At 48.1% G+C, this 21,955-nt stretch overlaps 1 protein-coding gene across 7 annotated transcripts in view; it reads right to left on the reverse strand.

Annotated features, from left to right (window-relative positions):
* NUP98 (nucleoporin 98 and 96 precursor) overlaps positions 1-21,955 on the reverse strand; it is a 64,554-nt gene that overhangs the window by 39,407 nt on the left and 3,192 nt on the right. For all 7 annotated transcript variants that reach the window (XM_056560989.1, XM_056560983.1, XM_056560985.1 and 4 more), the window contains exons 2-11: positions 17,923-18,018; positions 17,481-17,582; positions 13,891-14,070; positions 13,263-13,402; positions 11,451-11,558; positions 11,190-11,370; positions 10,937-11,106; positions 10,717-10,860; positions 8,901-8,985; positions 6,341-6,433 (exon numbers count right to left, since the gene is read on the reverse strand). In XM_056560989.1, the coding sequence (XP_056416964.1) occupies positions 6,341-6,433; positions 8,901-8,985; positions 10,717-10,860; positions 10,937-11,106; positions 11,190-11,370; positions 11,451-11,558; positions 13,263-13,402; positions 13,891-14,070; positions 17,481-17,582; positions 17,923-17,998 (1,279 nt within the window). In that variant the 5' untranslated portion in view covers positions 17,999-18,018. The remainder of the gene's footprint in view (positions 1-6,340; positions 6,434-8,900; positions 8,986-10,716; positions 10,861-10,936; positions 11,107-11,189; positions 11,371-11,450; positions 11,559-13,262; positions 13,403-13,890; positions 14,071-17,480; positions 17,583-17,922; positions 18,019-21,955) is intronic.

Genomic DNA, 21,955 nt, shown 5'->3' on the forward strand with positions numbered 1-21,955 from the left:
TGAGGAATGAAGAGAGGAGGAGAGGAATTGAAGGAGGTGAGGAATTAGTGAGAGGCGGAGGGAATGAGGAGATGGAGGAAGGGGGAATGAAGGAGGAGGAGGAGAAGGGGGAATGAAGGAGGAGGGAGGAGGAGAAGGGGGGGAATGGAGGAGGGAGGAGGAGGAGAAGGGGGGGGAATGAAGGAGGAGGAGGGAGGGGGGAGGAGGAGGAGGAGGAGGGAGGAGGAGGAGGGGGGAATGATGGAGAAGGAGGGAAAGAAGGAGAAGGAGGGATAGAAGGAGGGAAAGAAGGAGAAGGAGGGATAGAAGGAGGGAAAGAAAGAGAATGAGGTTATTAGGAGAGAACGTACAGCATTCTGGAGAGGACTCAGGAACTTGTACAAAGAGGCAGGACACAGTATGATAGTTTCCCGACAAGGGTGCCTCCAGCTGTTGCAAAGCTACAACATGCTCGGCTGTCCAGGCATGCTGGGAGTTGTAGTTTTGCAACAGCTGGAGGCACCCTGGTTGGGAAACACTGCTATATAATGTGAATTCAAATAGAAAAAACAGACATGGTCGCACATCCACGACATACACAATGATCTAATGCTTCTCAACAACATTAACCTGAGACGGCAACCGCTGTAGGATACGGGCTCCCGACTCGAGCCTGCGTCATACCGTGCGGCCTTCTGCTGATTCCTATAGCTGGGGGGCCGCCATTAATAGCCAACATGCAGCTATTAACCCTTTACATCGCAGCTGTCAAAGTTAACAGCAGCGTCTAAAGGGACATTTAAACGCTCCCTGGTGGTCCAGTGGGGTGGATCCCCCCCCCCCCCCCCCACCTCCCCCCAGCGCAATCATGGGGATCCACTGCTGAGGTAGCCGGAGGGCTTACTTCTCTTGCTGCAGTGGCTCCTGCGCTCAGAATGATAAAACCATGGGGGGGGGGGGGGGGACCAAAGGCAGAACAGCCCCAATGCCACTCAAACCAGTCCCAGGGCCGCTCCACCCCACAACCAGTGTAAACAAGGTGATACTTGTACTCCGGTGGAATTATTATAAAAAATATATATATATATATATATATTTTTTTTTATTAACTGATGCCAGAAAGTTAAACTGATTTATAAATTATTCTATTAAAAAATGTATCTTAATCCTTCCAGTAACTTATTAGCAGCTGTATATGACAGAGGAAATTCTTTTATGTTTCTCTGCTTACACCTCTGTCCATTTTAGTAACTGTCCGGATTATTGTATGGGGATTTTCTCCTGCTCTGGACAGTTCCTGACATGGACAGGGGTGTCAGCAGAGAGCACTGTGATCATGACAGAAAAATCCAAAAAGAAAAACAACTTCCTCTGTAGTATACAGCTGCTAATAAGTACTGGAAGGATTACTCCACTATTGGACATCTTATCCAAAGGCTAGAGGATAAAAGTGTGTGATCGCAGAGGGCACGCCGCGGGGGACCCCCACAATCCCCCTGCAGCAGCCCGGAGCAAAGTTCTCAGAGGCTGATGGTGGGCGGTGCAGGGGACGGGGCATCGTGACATCACAAGGGTGGGGCTGGGGGTCGTGACATCACAAGAGTGGGGCAAGGCATGACATCAAAACTTAGCTCCGGGCTGCTGCGGGGGGGGGGGCAATCGCGGGGGTCAGACATCTTATCCCCTATCCTTTAGATAGGGGATAAAATGTCTAACAGTGGCGTACCCCTTTAACCCCTTAAGGACCAGGGGGGGGGGGGAATGGGTTCCGTTTTTTGCTCCTTGCCTTTAAAAAATCATAACTTTCAATTTTGCACCTAAAAATCCATATGATGCTTATTTTTTGCACCACCAATTCTACTTTGCAGGGACATCAGTCATATTACCCAAAAAAAATAAATAAATCTACGGTGAAACGGAAAAAAAATTCCTTGTGAGACAAAATTGAAAAAAAAAACCGCCGTTTTGTAACTTTTGGGGGCTTCCGTTTCTACACAGTACATATTTCGGTAAAAATGACACCTCTTTATTCTGTAGGTCCATACGATTAAAATGATCCCCGCCGTGATCTGAAGTTTTTAATGGTACCATTTTTGCATTGATCGGACTTATTGATCTTTTATTCGTTTTTTTCTTGATATAAAAAGTGACCAAAAATGCACTATTTTGGACTTTGGAATTTTTTTGCGCGCACGTCATTGACCGAGCGGTTTAATTAATGATATATTTTTATAATTCGGACATTTCCGTATGCGGCGATACCACATATGTTTATTTTTATTTACACTTTTTTTTTATGGGAAAAGGGCGATTCAAACTTTTATTAGGGAAGGGGTTAAATGATCTTTATTCACTTTTTTTGCAGTGTTATAGCTCCCATAGGGACCTATAACACTGCACACACTGATCTCTTATACTGATCATTATTATCCCATACGAGACTATAACACTGCACACACTGATCTCTTATAGTCTCCTATGGGATAATAATGATCAGTATAAGAGATCAGTGTGTGCAGTGTTATAGGTCCCTATGGGATAATAATGATCAGTATAACACTGCACACACTGATCTCTTATACTGATCATTGTAATCCCATAGGGACCTATAACACTGCACACACTGATCTCTTATACTGATCATTGTTATCCCATAGGGACCTATAACACTGCAAACACTGATTTCTTATACTGATCATTGTTATCCCATAGAGACCTATAACACTGCACACACTGATCTCTTATACTGATCATTGTTATACCATAGGGACCTATAACACTGCACACACTGATCTCTTATACTGATCATTATTATCCCATAGGAGACTATAACACTGCACACATTGATCTCTTATACTGATCATTATTATCCCATAGAGACCTATAACACTGCACACACTGATCTCTTATACTGATCATTGTTATCCCATAGGGACCTATAACACTGCACACACTGATCTTTATCATTGATCACTGGTTTCTCATAGGAAACCAGTGATCGACGATTCTGCCGCATGACTGCTCATGTCTGGATCTCAGGCACTGAGCAGTCGTTCGGCGATCGGACAGCATGGAGGCAGGTAGGGACCCTCCGGCTGTCCTGTATGCTGTTCAGGATGACGCGATTTCGCCGCGGCGATCCCGAACAGCCAACTGAGCAAACTGGCACTTTTTACTTTCATTTTTAGCCGCATGGCTCAGCTTTGAGCGCGCGGCTAAAGGGTTAATAGCGCACGGCACCACGATCAGTGCCGTGCGCTATTAGAGGCGGGTCCCGGCTTCACTATGACGCCGGGCGCGCCGTGATATGATGCGGGGTCACTGAGGGACCCCGCGTTATATCACGGGAGCGGGACCAAGGACGTACTCATACGTCCTTGGTCCTTAAGGGGTTAAGAGTGAAAGCAATTTTTGCGTAAAACCAATGAAGGAAACTAGGCAATACTTGCTGTGGTGCTTAGCAGGCCCTGAGTCATGTAATGTGCAGGGCAAAGAGGACAATGAGCAATAAATAAATCCCAGTCAGGGCTTATAGCAGCCAGGACTCTCCCTACAAAGTTTCAGCAGGAGCTTACAGCAGCCTGGACTCTCCCTACAAAGTTTCAGCAGGAGCTTACAGCAGCCAGGACTCTCCCTACAAAGTGTCAGCAGGAGCTTTCAGCAGCCGGGACTCTCCCTACAAAGTGTCAGCAGGGGCTTACAGCAGCCGGGACTCTCCCTACAAAGTGTCAGCAGGAGCTTACAGCAGCCAGGACTCTACCTACAAAGTGTCAGCAGGAGCTTACAGCAGCCGGGACACTCCCTACAAAGTGTCAGCAGGAGCTTACAGCAGCCAGGACTCTCCCTACAAAGTGTCAGCAGGAGCTTACAGCAGCCGGGACTCTCCCTACAAAGTGTCAGCAGGAGCTTTCAGCAGCCGGCACCTGAATATGTAGCCTCGTCCCCAGTACAGTTTGTGATCGGTGAGGATTATAAACTCCATAACCTTCCTTTGTGAACCTACAGAACGTCACTTGTCATTTGATTAGGTCAAGAACACAGACAGGATTTATCTGCTTTATGTTCTCACAAGTCTCTTCTATAACAGCGAGTGGTCAGAGGCTCAAATGAGGCGCCATATTAGGCTACATTCACATCACGATTTTGCAATACGGTTTTGTATCAGTTTTTTTATTGCCCCAAATCTGTGTGCAAAAACCGATAAAACCGTCCGATTTCTGCGCTCAATGCGATTTGCATTGACTACAATGCTATAAAACCGTATACGGGCGATATAGGGTTTTATAAATCATTGTAGGCCAAGAAATCGGACAGAACCGTGCACAAAACCGTGATTGAGCGCACGAAAAAAAAAACGTAGAAAAACTTAAGTACAAACTTACAAATCTTAATCTTTTTGAGTCAGTGTTTCTGTAGAAAGTCAATGGATAAGGAAACCAACACAGTTGTATAGAGATTTCAAATCCAAAACAATATGGCAAAAATGTGATATGAACGCCCCCCCCCCCCGAGCGCCGAACCCATCCCTGTCAGTGGATCAGCAGATAATCTGTAGAACAGCCATAGGGTCTATTCACACGGGCCAAATCCACCTGAAATGAAAGCCCAATACACTTCTATGGGTTCCGCACTCCCGTGGACACTTTGGAATTTCCGCTAGCGGAACCCATAGAAGTATATTGGGCTTTGATTTCATGCGGAATCCGGCCCGTGTGAACAGTGCACACAGGCTCACAGCAGACTCCTTACTCTTAATAGGATTCGGATAAACAACTGCAGAAACTCCGGATTCCGGCCCGGACTACATTGCCATTAATTGGGAAGGCGCATGTCCCAGCGAGTTATATCTGCGCCTGCTGCACACGGAATGTCCGCCTGGGATATCTCCATGTGGATATCCCTCAGGGTGCACATATCCTTAAAGGGGTACTCCCGTGGAAACACTATTTAAAATCAACTGGTGCAAGAAAGTTAAACAGATTTGTAAATTACTTCTATTAAAAACTCTTAATCCTTCAGAGGAAATGCTTTTCTTTTTGGATTTACATTATTTTTCACCGTATAAGACACTTTCTTCCCCAGTTTCTTCCCCGGGGGTGGGGGGAGAGTTTGTGCGTTTTATACGGCAAATACACACCTATCGCAGCGGTCCCTGCGGCCATCAACGGCCGGGAGCCGCGGCTAATTCAGGACATCACCGATCACGGTGATGCCCTGTATTAACCCTTCAGACGCAGCAATCAAAGCTGACCGCCGCATCTAAAGCGAAAGTGACACTGACCCAGCTGCTCAGTCAGGCTGTTCGGGACCGCCGCGGTGAAGTCGCGGCGTCCCGAACAGCTAACAGGACACCGGGAGGAACCTTACCTGCCTCCTCTGTGTTTGCTCCGTGCCGGGATCCCCTGCATGGACGGCGCTCTCCTTCGACGTCATCACGACGTCGCACACGCCGTCCCGTCATCCAATAGGATCAGCGTGCGTAGCGACGTGATGACGGCAACGGAGAGCGTGGATCCCGGTGAAGAAGACGTCCAGAGCGTCGGGGACACGCGAACAGCAATGGAGCAACATCCAGGGCAGTGGTGATGGTCCGGAGCGGCGGGGACACGTGAGTATTACCTCCTATACCAGTGGTCTTCAACCTGCGGACCTCCAGATGTTGCAAAACTACAACTCCCAGCATGCCCGGACAGCCGTTGGCTGTGCAGGCATGCTGGGAGTTTTAGTTTTGAAACATCTGGAGGTCCGCAGGTTGAAGATCACTGGTAGGTTCAGAATTTTTTTTTCTAGATTTTGCACCTTTAAAATTGGGTGCGTCTTATATGCCGGTGCGTCCAATAGGGCGAAAAATACGGTATCTTCTGTCACAACCACAGTGCTCTCTGCTGACACCTCTGTCCATAGCAGCATATGTTTGCTATGGGGATTTTCTCCTGCTCTGGACAGTTCCTAAAATGGACAGAGGTGTCAGCAGAGAGCACTGTGGTCGTGACAGAAGAGAAATCCAAAAAGATGAGCATTTCCTCTGTAGTATACAGCCCCTAAAAAGTACTAGAAATATAAAAAAAAATGTTTAATAGAAGTAAATTACAAGTCTGTTTAACTTTCTGGCACCAGTTGATAAAATAAATAAATAAATTAAAAGTTTTCCACGGGACTACCCCTTTAAATGTTTAAAGGGAACAGTCACCAGTTCTATGCTGCCCAATACGTGGTTTAGGTAGCATAAGACCAGTTCCTATTAAAAAGGAAAAAGCTGCGTGGATTCTTGGAGATAGAGAGGGGTGTTCGCAGCCGCTCATCTCCTTCACTGATCGTCAAATTGTTCATAACCAAGTCAGCACAAAATAAATAAATCTACCTTGTCCAAAGCCGGTGCCGAGGCCAGGCCCCAATGTCCCTGGTGCCGCCTTGTTGCCAAAGAGACTGCTGCCCGTATTATTGGCTCCAAAACCTGCAGAACAAGTGAGATGTTTAGGAATAAGAAAGAGGAGATATTTTTTTTTGTATTCACTGTAAAATCTCGTGGCCTTCATTGGGGGACATCTTACTGATGGTATATGCTCCTGCCACTAGGAGGCGCTGAAACTTGGAAAAAAAAAAAGTGGGCTCCTCCCTGGCAGGATATGCCCGCCCACTGGAAGTGAGGTCATCAGTTTTGTCACAGTAGTTTTCTCGGTTGCTCTTCATTGGGGGACACAGACACTGATGGGATGTAACAAAGCAGGACTTAGGCCACGGACGCAGCAGGTATGGGGCAGGTGACTTGGTATATTAGGAAGCCGTGCAGACGACGTCTGGCCTACTGGTATAGGAATTCCTGGAACACAAGGTGAATCATCCAGACACCTCATCGACAGTGGAATAACAGAACCTGTGGTATGGCAGGTATGAAGTGGGTGAACTGAACGTGGTAGGTACCCGGTGGAGTGGGAAACCATTGCTGACTGGTATAGGGTCCTGTGAAAACAACAAGCCCACACCTGCGGGTACCTCAGGGAAGGTGGGGCACTGGACGGTGCCCGCGAGCACAGCAGATATACGATGGATGGCGTATCGGTGTAGGAAACCAAGCAGACCAATGGTTAGCTAACTGGTGTAGGGTCCAGTGCATGCAGGGACACCCCTCACATGATAAGTGAGGTACAGGAAACTCCAGCCCTGTACACAGCAGCCTCATGATGGGGAACAGCAGCTGAAGAACCATGCAGAATACCGTCTGGCTTACTGGTATAGGGTCCATTGGATATGTCGAAGACCACACAGACCACCGTCTGGCTTACTGGTATAGGGTCCACTGAATATGCTGGGGGAACCACGCAGACCATGGCCCGGCCTATTGGTATAGGGTCCCTGGCACCCATAAACCTCACCCAACCATGGGATACTGGAACTCTAGCAGCAGGTGCGGCGTACATGTAATGGGTGACCGGCGGAGGCAGAAACCCTACTGAATGGATTTCAAATACCCTACCAGGAATGAGACGCCGCGTGGCGGAATCTGCTGCTGTATTCTAATGAAGCCCTATAACCTCTGTACTGTATTCTAATGAAGCCCTATAACCTCTGTACTGTATTCTAATGAAGCCCTATAACCTCTGCAGTGTATTCTAATGAAGCCCTATAACCTCTGCAGTGTATTCTAATGAAGCCCTATAACCTCTGTACTGTATTCTAATGAAGCCCTATAACCTCTGCAGTGTATTCTAATGAAGCCCTATAACCTCTGCAGTGTATTCTAATGAAGCCCTATAACCTCTGTACTGTATTCTAATGAAGCCCTATAACCTCTGCAGTGTATTCTAATGAAGCCCTATAACCTCTGTACTGTATTCTAATGAAGCCCTATAACCTCTGCAGTGTATTCTAATGAAGCCCTATAACCTCTGTACTGTATTCTAATGAAGCCCTATAACCTCTGCAGTGTATTCTAATGAAGCCCTATAACCTCTGCAGTGTATTCTAATGAAGCCCTATAACCTCTGCAGTGTATTCTAATGAAGCCCTATAACCTCTGCAGTGTATTCTAATGAAGCCCTATAACCTCTTCAGTGTATTCTAATGAAGCCCTATAACCTCTGCAGTGTATTCTAATAAAGCCCTATAACCTCTGCAGTGTATTCTAATGAAGCCCTATAACCTCTGCAGTGTATTCTAATGAAGCCCTATAACCTCTGCAGTGTATTATAATGAAGCCCTATAACCTCTGTACTGTATTCTAATGAAGCCCTATAACCTCTGCAGTGTATTCTAATGAAGCCCTATAACCTCTGCAGTGTATTCTAATGAAGCCCTATAACCTCTGTAGTGTATTCTAATGAAGCCCTATAACCTCTGCAGTGTATTCTAATGAAGCCCTATAACCTCTGTACTGTATTCTAATGAAGCCCTATAACCTCTGTAGTGTATTCTAATGAAGCCCTATAACCTCTGCAGTGTATTATAATGAAGCCCTATAACCTCTGTACTGTATTCTAATGAAGCCCTATAACCTCTGCAGTGTATTCTAATGAAGCCCTATAACCTCTGTAGTGTATTCTAATGAAGCCCTATAACCTCTGCAGTGTGTTATAATGAAGCCCTATAACCTCTGCAGTGTGTTATAATGAAGCCCTATAACCTCTGTAGTGGATTATAATGAAGCCCTATATCATCTGCAGTGGATTATAATGAAGCCCTATAACCTCTGTAGTGGATTATAATGAAGCCCTGTAACCTCTGTAGTGGATTATAATGAAGCCCTATAACCTCTGTAGTGGATTATAATGAAGCCCTATAACCTCTGTAGTGGATTATAATGAAGCCCTATAACCTCTGTAGTGGATTATAATGAAGCCCTATAACCTCTGTAGTGGATTATAATGAAGCCCTGTAACCTATGAACTGGACTCATCGTATGAAGCTTTCAGTAGCAACGTTACCAAACAGTCCTCCAGATCCAGTGCCAAATGCCGGGGCGCTTGTGGTGGTCGTCCCAAAGCCGGTGGGTTTGTTATTGAACAAGGTCTGTAAGAGAAGACATGAAACGAATAATGAGCCGCTGATGGGCACAAGGCTGACACCAGAGACTCAACGAGACCACTGAAGAGAATAATAAATATAAATAAATATATATAAATATATACACACACACACACACACACACACATATATACACACACACACACACACATACACTATATACATTAGGGATCGACCGATTATCGGTATGGCCGATAATCACGATTTTGGGCATTATCGGTATCGGCATTATCTTGCCGATAATGCCCCGCACCGCCCCCACCGCACCGCGACCGCCACCCCCTCGACCCGCCGCACCGCACCCCCGACCCACCGCACCCCCCACCGTGATGCTAGGCGGTATACCGGTTTGGACTTTTTCCCATACCGCTATACTGGTCGGGCCCCTCCCCCACCCTCCGAGTCAATAAAAAAATTAAACTTACCCGTAATGAGGGTGGTCCCGGCCATCCATCCTTCCTTCCTGTAGTGTCCGGGGGCGTTCCGGGTGAAGAGTGGACCGGTCCGGGCTGTCCTTCTCCCACGGTCTTCTCCACTCCGGGCTGGCTCCGGCCTAGTACGCTGCATAGACGCCGCTACGCCGTGACGTCAGGTGCGTCGTCGTGCACGGGCGTCACTGCGCAGCGGCGCCTAGCATCACGGTGGGGGGTGCGGTGGGTCGGGGGTGCGGTGCGGCGGGTCGAGGGGGTGGCGGTCGCGGTGCGGTTCCCCCTGCATGAGGACCTTTTTTAGGCTGCATTTACATCACCATTTGGGCAACCGGCAGTCAAATGCGGTGGGAGAATTAGAAATCCGAATGCAGTCGTATCCCGTCCATTTTGATTAGTCAGACGGCTCATTTTCAGGCAGAATCTTTTTTTTTTTTGCTTGACTGAAAAGCACAGACGACCAGTTTTCAGTCTGGCAAAAAAACAGACACTGTACAAAAGTGAGCCGACCGGAGTCATGATGGTGTCACAGACGTATTATGGACACAAGTCCCGCCTGAACTCGTCAGACGTCAATTTGGGACATCAGACGCATTCAGGCCAGGACTTGCATGAAACTGGCCTAATGGGTGTGATCCCACTGGACTCCTCTCGTTCTATATAGTTTGTGAAGCTCCACATGCATGGAAGTAGTTAAAGGAGAACTGTCACCTGTACTATAACCCGATACACCAAGTTATATAGTGCGGGTGAACAGGAGACCGATGCCGGGACTGACTGCTGCAACTACTGGCAGTCCGGAGCCCCACTCCAAAGTTCCCCCTATTCCAGCACTTCGAGGCGGGCCTGCCGGTTAGATTTAAATATTCATAAGCGCCGGTCACGCGAGTGCTCAGTAGGCTTGAGCGCTCACGTGACCGGTGCTTAATAAATATTAAAACCCAGCCAGCGGGCCTGTCTCAAAACGCAAATCAGTGCTGGAAGAGAGGAACCTTTGGGGGAATCGATGCTGCAGACAAGTATAGCAGTTCGAGACCCCGCATCAGTCTCCTGTTCACCCGCACGTTTTCCTTTAAAGGGGTGCTACCAACTGCATAAGTTTTCCCCTTCCAATCCACAATTTCCAAAACTCCCATGGTGGTCCCACTGTCCCTAATGGGCTTCTCTCCTCAGAAGAAGATATAGGACATGACTTTTGGAGTTGAGAATACCTCTAACATCAGCACCAAAAAGAATCTAGCCACCCGGCTCCTGGGACTTAGCCCATTTTGCCCAGTAATCTACGTACCGAACTCCCGACACCCCCGAACGGCGTATTGCTGGTCTGTCCAAATAAGCTGCTCCCTGCTCCAAATGCCGAGCCTGCGTTGGTGTTAGTGGACGTGCCGAAGAGGCCGGTGGACTGAGTGGCCTGAGTGTTTCCGAAGAGACCCTGCGGAGGACACACGACATGAAGCACTTACGTTGCTGTTATCACAACGCACAACATAGTGAACCACGGCACTCACCATAGTGCTGGTCTGCGGCTGACCCAGGGTGTTTGTGTTTCCAAAGGAGAAGCCGGTGTTCTGTGTGGTCGTTGCTGGGCCGAAGGGTTTATTGAACAAGCTAGTGGCCGGCTGGGCGGCGGGCTGGCCGAACAGACCGCCTGTGTTTGCGCCAAACGTGTTAGCACCTGCTATACATTGTTACAATAAGAAAACCAGTTAGTAAAATCACCGGCACAACAACGTCCAACAATCTACAGAAGCCACGACTTACTCTGTCCAAAGGCATTTTTATTGCCAAATGAAAAGCTGCTGCTGGACGGAGTCGTCCCAAAGAGGCCGGTGGTGGCGCTGGATGTGGCTGTGGCCGGGCCAAACAGGCCTGTAGCAGTGGCTGCTCCAACTGGGTTCTGTGGGCCCTTCCTGTTGGCCTGATAGTCTTCTAAACGCAGTTCCTGCAAGTAGAAACAGTCAGTAACCAAACATGAGAACCAATGAGAAGGGCCGGAGCCACGGACAGGGCGCCGGCACTCACCTCCAGAGACTTGCTCTCATACTCCTTCATGGCGGTGATACACTGGTGCTTGGTGCTGATGTTGGTCGTCACACCGCCCTTCGCCATAGTGTCTGTTCCAGAAGGAGCCTGAAAAGCCAAGAACAGAAGTAGCTGAGGTCTGAAGACTGAAAATCACAACCACTGATCAACGGCAGCAAAGCAACGGCAAAGCAACGGCAAAGCAACGGCAAAGCAACGGCAAAGCAACGGCAAAGCAACGGCAAAGCAACGGCAAAGCAACGGCAAAGCAACGGCAAAGCAACGGCAAAGCAACGGCAAAGCAACGGCAAAGCAACGGCAAAGCAACGGCAAAGCAACGGCAAAGCAACGGCAAAGCAACGGCAAAGCAACGGCAAAGCAACGGCAAAGCAACGGCAAAGCAACGGCAAAGCAACGGCAAAGCAACGGCAAAGCAACGGCGCTTAAGCATGTAGACTCGCGCTGCATTCTCTTGTGGGAGTTAACAGCTAGAAGCAGAATGTATGGGGACAGGGGAGACCACTCAATAGGTGGGGTGCTGGTTGTAGGACCCCACTAATCAGATACTGTCACCTGTAGACAGGTGGCAAGTTGCACTCTTGGGATAACCCCTTTAATACTTTGTTCTCTAGAATATAATATTACTCTTCCACTTTCTCCAGCTGCCAATAAGCTTATTCAACTGTATATTCATTATTGTTACTAGGGATGCACCGAAAGGGAAATTTTGGGCAGAAACCGAAAATTTAGGCTGTGCTTAGCCAAACCGAAAATGCATTGCCCCACCCAACTTTTTCAACATAGTTTTTGTAAACTGTATTATCAGAATTTTTTAGTTACTGATGTACTTTACGGGGCGGCTATAGAAGGTACTGGCCGAGCTTGGAGCCACAGCCCTGCCACTCACCATACATTGACTCCAGGACACTCTAGGGGTACACACCTATCTGATTGGTTGCTATGGGCAACTACTCTTTCCTCAGCAGAGTTTGACAAATCTCCCCTTTATATCTCCTGCGGCAAACACAACTTATACCCTATCCACAGGTTAGGGGATAAGTGTTTGATTGTGGTTGGTCCGACCGCTGGGACCCTGCACGATCTCCCAAATGGGCCCCCGCATTGCCACGCCGTGCATCTGCTAATGCACGTAGTGCAGCCCCCTCCCCATACAGCTCTATGGGAGAGACGGGGAGGCACGAATGCTGCATACATGGAGGGGACATGTCTGCCGGCGATCAGACATGAAGGCTGTCTGTGCATGCTGGGAGTTGTAGTTTCAACAGCTGGAGGCACCCTAGTTGGGGAACACCGGACAAGCCTGTTTGCTACCCTTTGAGCTAATTTGGAAACGCAGCTCAATCGGGCAAGTTTCGCTATATGTGTAATTCCCATAGACTTTAATGGAAGATGCTCAAATGTGAACATCACTGTTTAAGTAGCTCCTGGAATTACGAAAAAGCATAGCGTGTGGGCCTAGACCATATCTCCTGTTAAAGTCAATGCGAAAGAGATTGGTGTTCGTATGGTCCCAGGCAGCCCTCGTTCTTGCAATAGTTGGGACCCACATCTAGGGGACAATAATAGCATATCCTGTGTATATGCCACAGATGAGTTGATGAGCGGTCATGTTTTACTCATGGCCTCCAGATGTGCCTGGAGAACATACAAGTCCCTCACCTAGTCTTATACTGGTATTTAACTCCGTAACAATAAGTCAACGTATCCAATGTCACCAGTCGACCAAATACAAGGATCGGCCAGACAACCAGAAAAGTCCCTGGACCTGTTGGCTGCAGAGTTTTTACTCACATTGAACTTGATGGTGGTTCCAGTCGGAGCCGCAGAGAACGTAGACGTTCCGAAGAGGGTGCTGGACGTTCCTCCAAAAGGGTTCGCCGTGGTGTTTGTGTTGCCAAAGAGGCTTGTGCTGTTTGTCGCAGTCCCAAAACCTACAGAGAGAACGAGAGGAGGAAACCATAAAGACCTAAACCCTCTCAGCCCACATCCCCCAGTAGCTATAGCAGTGGTCTTGAACCTGCGGACCTCCAGATGTTTCAAAACTACAACTCCCAGCATGCCCGGACAGCCATCGGCTGTCCGGGCATGCTGGGAGTTGTAGTTTTGAAACATCTGGAGGTCCGCAGGTTCAAGACCACTGCACTATAGGCTACATTCACACTATGGATAAAGCTCCGTTACAGACGGACGTTAAGGCTCTTTTTTACGGCCATCAATGCCCGGTATTGTAACGGTGCCTAACGGGAGGCATAACGGGCACTGAGGATCCTATGCACTTGAATGGGATTCTCAAACATCCGTTTTTGCGTCACAAGCACAATTTTCTCCCACAATCTTCCAACGGACCAGCTACTGATAGGCAGTAGCGGGAGCTTTCTATAACATGAAAGAAGCCTTATTCTGCATTACCAGGACTCACCGCTGAATGTTGAAGGCTTCGTCTGACCGAACGCATTGTTCTGAGAGGAGAAGAGGCCGCCCCCTGTGTTCGTGGCCCCAAATAAAGAGTTGGTTGTACCAGTTGAGGTCCCAAAGCCGAATCCTGTGTTTGTAGAGGAGGTAGCTGGCTGGCTGAAGGTTCCCGTCCCGAAGAGCCCACCTGTGAGTGAGAGGGGAAAATTATCAAGATCAATATGAAGCAAAAATCACCTTCTATAGATAGCAAATTAGTGTAACAAATAAAAAGTAAAAATTACCAAACCACTAAAAACATAAAACATTTATTAAATACCGCATAAAAAAAGGAGCAAAAAAGATGCTATCAATATTCACAGCCAGACAACCAGTAGTGAGTATAAACAAATAAGGGCCAGGAGGGTGGAGTAGGGATATGGAAGGAGGGTATGGAGCTGGGGAGGGCCTGATAGATATGCTGCCCCTACCCTACAATAGCCCTGCATTATATCCCTCACTCTAAACCTATACATTAATCTCTAGCAAGAGCTCAGGCGGCACCACTATATGCCCTAACTCCTCCCAGGCTTAGATATGGGTCACACAACCAAGCTGTCGGGTAGTGATGCCTGGGGTTGTGGTCCGGAAGTCCGGGGAATAACATAAGTAATAACAGGTATTAATAGGAGTGCAAAAGCCCCAAAGAACCCTGCACTCACCGCTTCACCGACGACGTCCTGCTCCAACGCTGGATGGGACTGCAGGAACAGCTTGGGGGGCTCAGAGGCAAAGCCTTTAAGGGCTCCAAGCTGTTCCTGCAGTCCCATCCATTCCATCCAGTGCTGGAGCACGAAGTCATCGGTGAAGCGGTGAGTGCGCGGTTCTTTGTGTTGCTTTTGCACTCATTTCTATTAATACCTAAACCAATATCTAAGCAGTGTGTACGCCCTGATAAGGGGGCCCATGCCGGAACTTAAAGGGGTTGTGCGCTGCCCTGCAGTTCGGAGCTCGCCTCACAGCGTTCGGAAGTTCATTACTCCGAACGCTGTGTGTGGGCTCCCGTGTCCGCGGCCGCCAGGCGTGACGTCACACCCGGCCCCTTCGTGACGTCTCGCCCGCCCCCTCTACCAAAGTCTATGGGAAGGGGGCGTGACAGCGGTCGCGCCCCCTTCCCATAGACTTTCGTTGAGGGGGCGGGCGAGAACACAGAAGCCCGCACACAGTGTTCGGCGTAATGAACTTCCGGACGCTGTGAGCGGAGCTCCGAACTGCAGGGCAGCGCACAACCCCTTTAACCTTCAAGCCTCCTGCTAAGACCCTAAGATACAGACTGAGGAACAGGCTCAATGTCTCACTCCTATCTACCTCTGAATAGATAAAGGTCTAGAGGGAATAAGCCTATTGCCTGGACATAATAGAGATGGTGAGTGATAAGGACAGGAGTGTAGAGGTTTTAAAAAAAAAAAAAAAAAAAAAAAAAAGGGGAGATTAATAGATAACGTACCAAGGACAACCCAAATGATATAAACGGTGCACAATGTTTGACAAAAAATAATGACCCCTCATACAGACCACCCAACATGGTCATAAAGTAACACTGGAATCACATATCCAAATGTTAAGTCAAACCCTGTCATCAACCCCTTGGGGACGGAAGGTTTTTCAGTTTTTGCACTAATTTTTTTCCTCTTTACCATTTAAAAATCATAATCCTTTCAATTTTGCACATAAAAATCCATATGATGGATTATTTTTGGCGCTTCCATTTCTACGCAGTAAATTTTTCAGTAAAAATGACACTTATCTTTATTCTGTAGGTCCATCCGACTATAATGATCCCCTACTTATATAGGTGATTTTGTCGCACTTCTGGAAAAAATAGTAACTACATGCACGAAAATTTATACTTTTCAAATTGTCATCTTCTGACCCCTATAACTATTTTATTTTTCCGCATACGGGTCGGTATGAGGGCTCATTTTTTGCGCCGTGATCTGATGTTTTTAGCGGTACCATTTTTGTATTGATCGGTCTTTTTGATCGCTTTTTATTTATTTTTTTCATGATAAAGTGACCAGATAGGCTATTTTGGACTTTGGAATTTTTTGCATGTACGCCATTGACCATACGGTTTAACTAACAATATATTTTTATAATTCGGACATTTCCACACGCGGCGATACCACATATATTTTTTTTATTCACATTTTTTTTTTAAATGGCAAAGGGGGGTGATTCAAACTTATTAGGGAAGGAGTTAAATGTTATTTATTTACTTTTTATTTATTTATTTATTTTTTTACTTTTCTTGCAATGTTATCCCATAGGAGACTATAACACATAGGAAACCATTGATCAATTATTTTGCACTTTGACTGCTCATGCCTGGATCTCAGGCACTGAGCAGTCATTTTTCCGATCGGACACCAGGAGGCAGGTAAGAGGACCCTCCTGCTGTCCTACAGCTCTTCGGGATGCAGCAATTTCGCTGTGGTGATCTTGAACAGCCCCGAGCTAACCAGCATTCGTTTATTTTCACTTTAGACACAACGTTAAACTTTGAACGCCGCGCCTAAGGGTAAACAGCAGTGCCGCGCGCTATTAGCCACAGGTCCCCGCCTTTGTTAGAGGCCTGGCCCGACCCGCTATGACACAAGGTCACGGTGTGGCTCCGCGTTATAAAAGGGAGTGGGCAAAGAGCGTACAGGTATGCCCTCCATCCCCAACAGGTTAAACAACGTGTATATGTCTATCAAAACAAAAAAGAACTACTGATTTGTTAGAGTATTCATCTAATTGCTGGCTGTTTATGAAAAAAACGTTCAATGCGTTTCAAGCCACTTGGCTCATCAAGAGATCTGTAGATGAGATAAAGCTTGAAGGGTAGCTTCCATCATCCATTTGCCCATCAATCCCTAACCCCCTCCCTGCCTTTACATTTTTACTATATTAAAAATGCTTTTTTTGTCTGCCTGGCTCACTACCAGGCAGACTTCCCCAGCAGGCACGACGTCACTGATGCCTGCTGGGGCCGACATTTCCGCCCTTAGTTCACCTATACAGGGTGCCTCCAGCTGTTTCACCACTACAACTCCCAGCTTGCCCTAACATCTACTGGCTGTCAGGGCATGCTGGGAGTTGGAGTGGTGAAACAACTGGAGACACCCTGTGTTGAAAACAATAACTTTGTTAGCGCCGCAGCACTACCCCGAATAAGTACTACAACATATCAAAAGAAAAAAAAGTTTGGTGACAGTGCCCATTTAACGTTCAGCAGGTCCTAGTTATAACCACTCTTAGGTTCAGCCCAAATTACAGCAGACCAATGATGATCCTGCTGGCCCTTAGTTGCTCACTCACTACTGTTCGTCTGGCTGTGAATATTTATAGTATCTGGTTTTACAGTATCAGTCTGAGTCAGCACCAAGATAGGGTCCACTGCAAAAGGTTGCCCTTTATGTGGTATTGATGGTCTTTGGATCTTCTTTACCCTTATAAATGCGATATTGAATAAATGTTATATTATAGCGGTCCGGTGATTTACTCAATATGAAGCAACTAACACCTATACAGAACACGAGGCATGAAGCCCCCATAGGAACCAGCAGCTCCTACCTGGTTTATTCTGGGTGGCTCCAAACAAGCCGCCGCTGTTGTTGGTGGTGCCAAAGGTTGAACTCCCAAAACCGGTGGCGGTCGACGTTCCAAAACCAGGCGCTGAGAAAATGAAAAGAACAACAGGATTAATGAGCGTACAGATGTGCCAAACCTGGACAAAGGTCTCCTCTACCATCATAAGACCACACTAAGGGGAAGTGTATCTCAGTGTTATCCCTAAACAGGCTCCAGGGCTTACAGGGAATCAGAAACACCAACACCGATAAACCAGAAGCTACGGGACCCAAAGTCAGCCCCCGAAGTGCCAACTAGAGTAAGCGGGCATCTATTACAGCAGGCAGAGGGGGTATCGGGTCCGGGAGGAGATAAAAGGTCATGTATGGCATCGGGGGACCATGTATCTATAGACCGCCTATACATGCAGACAATTTATACTCACTTTGCCCAAAAGTTGATGTTGCTCCAAACGCTCCTGAGCCGCCTCCGAAGGGCGTGCCAAAAGATTTATTGAACATTATTGTAAAGCGTCATAAGACTGTAATAAAAAGGAAACACCAGTGAATCAGGAGAAACAGAACAACGTGCACCGATAAGAGATCTGCATAAAAGACAATGGGAAAACATGGAAGGATTCTCCATATCATCCTGCAAATGTAGGGGATGATGGGGGTAGTAGTACCGGCACAATCTATTTCTCTTCAGATGCCCCATATTTGAACTCCCCAGAGATGAGCGAGTGCGGCACCAGATCCTGGTTCAGTCCCATGCTCAAAGAGGCTTGTAGTGTAGCGGCTGCCGGTCCTGGTAGGTGTGTAGAGTACAGTGGTCCCTCAACATACGATGGGAATCCGTTCCAAACGGACCATTGTTTGTTGAAACCATCGTATGTTGAGGGATCCGTGCAATGTAAAGTATAGGACAGTGGTCTACAACCTACGGACCTCCAGATGTTGCAAAACTACAACACCCAGCATGCCGCTGTCTGGGCATGCTGGGTGTTGTAGTTTTGCAACATCTGGAGGTCCGCAAGTTGTAGACCACTGTTAGAGGAAGTTGTACTCACCTGTACCCGCCACTCCGGCAAGGCCTCTGCTTCCCCGGCATCCACGCTCTGTCGCCGCCATCACGTTGCTACACACACACACACCGATCCTATTGGATGATGGGACGGCGTGCGCAGCGACGTGATGACGACGATGGAGAGCGCCAACGATGCAGAGGATCCCAAAGAGGACGCGCCGGAGCCCCGAGGACAGGTAAGTGATCGTCAGCGGACCACACGGGGCACGTAAACAGCTATCCGGGGGCAGCTGAAGCAGTCTGTGCTGCGGGATAGACGTTTATGCGATGGCCCCGACATACAAAAGCATCGTATGTAGGGATCGACAGATTATCGGTTTGGCTGATATTGTCGGCAGATAATCACGATTTTGGGCATTATCGGTATCGGCAATTACCTTGCCGATAATGCCCCACCCACCGCACCGCGTCCGACACCCCCCCCCCCCCCCCCCCTGACCAGCCGCACCGCGTCGCTCCGTCCCGTCCCCATTGCCTCCCCCATCCCCGGTTTTATAATTACCTGTTCCTGGGGCCCACGCTGCTTCTGGCTCCTGCTGCGTCCTGCGTTACGCTGTGCGCAATGACGAGTGACGCGACGTGACCGTCAGTGCGCACAGTGACCGCTCAGGAGGACGCCACCGGAGCCAGATGTAGAGTGGATCCCGGGAACAGGTAATTATAAAACCGGGGATGGGAGAGGCAATGGGGCCGGGGCCGTGCGGTGGGGGAGTGGTGGCAGTGATAGGACTCCGGACCCCCAGACAGGCAGGGGGAGAGAAGCGGGTGGAGGTGGCGGCCTATGGCCCCGCAAAAGCCACTGCAGTGCATTGATTTAAAGCGCCCGCTTTAAATCAATGATCTGCAGCCGTGTCGTGGGGGGATAAATAGCCGGAATATCGGTTATCGGCTATCGGCCCTAACCGCCACCGATTATCGGCCCTAAAAAAAACGATATCGGTCGATCCCTAATCGTATGATGAAATGATCGTATGTCGGGGCCATCGTAGGTCGGGGGGGGGGGGGTCACTGTAATAGCTGCACTGCACACAACCTGAGCTCATTACTGCCAGGACCTGAGATTGATAGTGTAAAGGTTCTGGCAGCACAGAGCTCGGGTTGTGTACACTCCAGTGCAGCTATTGCTCTACACACCTACCAGGACCGGCAGCCTCTACACTACAAGCCTCTGTGATCCGGATCTGGTGCTGCGCTCGCTCATCTCTGGGGAGTTCATACAGCGGGCATCTCAAGAGAAAGATTGAGCGAGTAATTGTAATTTTGCAAAAGCTGGAGGCGCCCTGGTTGGGAAACACTGACATGAAATTGACATCACTGGAAACCTCACAGAAGCTGCCGCCAGTGACCTATCGGTGACAACCAGTATAAAAAAATAAAAACCTACAAGCAATTGTCTGTACATGCTGTCACAGAACTACAATACAGTCACATATAGGCACGGGCGGCTTGTGACCAAAAATCCAACAGAATTGGATTCTCTATGACGGACGCGACTCATCTGGGTAACAATAAAAGGCGATCTCCTTGTAGCATAACCAAAACCACTGTGTAGATTTAGGAAAGAGACTCAAACATGGAGACACCACAAGGACCCCCCCCCCCCCCCCATAGGGCCAAAACTTTCTATACAAGTCTTTGGATACCCATACCATGCACTCACCATCACGAGTCCTACAGCGCCATTTGTTTTATTCCAGCAATGATGCCTTAACACGTTATGGACGCAGAAGGAATACAGTGGTCCCTCAACATACGATGGTAATGCGTTCCAAACGAGCCATCGTTTGTCGAATCCATTGTATGTTGAGGGATTCGTGCAATGTAAAGTATAGGATGCTGTACTCACCTTTCCCCGCCGCTCCCGATGGTGACCCCGGTCCTCTGCTGTCATCTCCGGTCCTCCGCAACGACGTCATTACGCCACTGCATACGCCATTCCTATTGGATGACGTGCGCAGCAGCGTATTGACGTCATCGGAGAGGGCCGAGAAGACACCGGAAGACCAGTGCTGGACCCGGAGGGCACCCGGGAGCATCGTGGAGGGGTAAGTAATACTTACCGCACCACACGGGGAACATTAAGCTGCTATCCGGCAGCAGCTTAAGCATTTGGCGCTGCCGGATAGCACTTAATGCGATGGCCCAGACATAAAAAAAAGCATCGTATGTCGATTTGATCATATGTCGGGGCCATCGTAGGTCGGGGGGGGGGGGTCACTGTATGTACGTCCTGTGCCCGTGGTATAAAGCACATTCAGGAGCTGAACGCACTTTATACCCAGTGGGTCCAGGTTTCTATCAGCAACTAAGACACAGCTAATGCCAGACATTGCTGTTCGGGCCAATGTCCAGCATTAACCCCTTAGACCCCATTAATCCCTTAAAGGGGTACTCCGGCCCTGAGACAGCGGTGCCAGCTCACCAACAGCCGGGTGGCGACCACGGGGCCGGAGTATCGTGACTTCACAACTCCGCCCACATGTGCCTTCACCCCCGCTATGCAAGTCTATGGAAGGGGGCGTGACGGCCGACACGCCCCCTCCCATAGACTTGCATAGCAGGGGTGATGTCACACGGGGGCGGAGTCGTTACGTGACGTCCTTTGGATAGGGGGATAAGAAAGGGAGCACCCCTTTAAGACAGGAAAAAAATCATCTGATTGGAACACCCACAGCAAAATCACAGGGTCCTGAGGATGGTATGTGGTGCCGCCGCGTGAAAACACGTCTGAACTATTAGAATATAACATTAATGAAACCACGTGGTTAATGACGTAAACAAGTACAGAACTGCAAATTTTTTGACAATTCATAAACGAAAAAAAATAAATGGTATTGATAAAAATTACAGATGACGGTGCAAAAAAATAACTGGGACGGGCGGGACGGGCGGGTGTTCAGGCAAAGGATTTCATGTAATAGTCTATGTAAGAAATGTGAATAAATGTGAATAAGCCCCTCCCCTAATAAAGGTTTGTATCATCTCATTATCCTTTTTAAAAGAATGTAAACAAGAAAACAAGTGGTATCACTGCTGGGGATGCACCGAAAGGGAAATTTTAGGCCGAAACAGAAAATGTTGTAAAACTGTATCAGAGTTTTTTTAGTTACTGATTTATTTGAAGGTGGCACCGGAACACATACGGGGCGGCTATAGAAAGTACTGGCCGGGATTGGAGCCACAGCCCTGCCACTCACCATACACTGACTCCAGGACACCTGATTGGTTGCTATGGGTAACTACTCCATTATTCCTCAGCACGATCCGATAAATCTCCCCCTTATTTAAAATAAATCCGTATGCTTCAAATGTTCTCTTCCAACCCCTATAACCTTATTTTTCCCATATATGGGGTTGTATAGGGGCTATGTTTTTGCGCTGTATTGTTTTGA

This window comes from Hyla sarda, chromosome 2 (genome assembly GCF_029499605.1).
Source record: "Hyla sarda isolate aHylSar1 chromosome 2, aHylSar1.hap1, whole genome shotgun sequence".
Classification (NCBI taxonomy): domain Eukaryota; kingdom Metazoa; phylum Chordata; class Amphibia; order Anura; family Hylidae; genus Hyla; species Hyla sarda.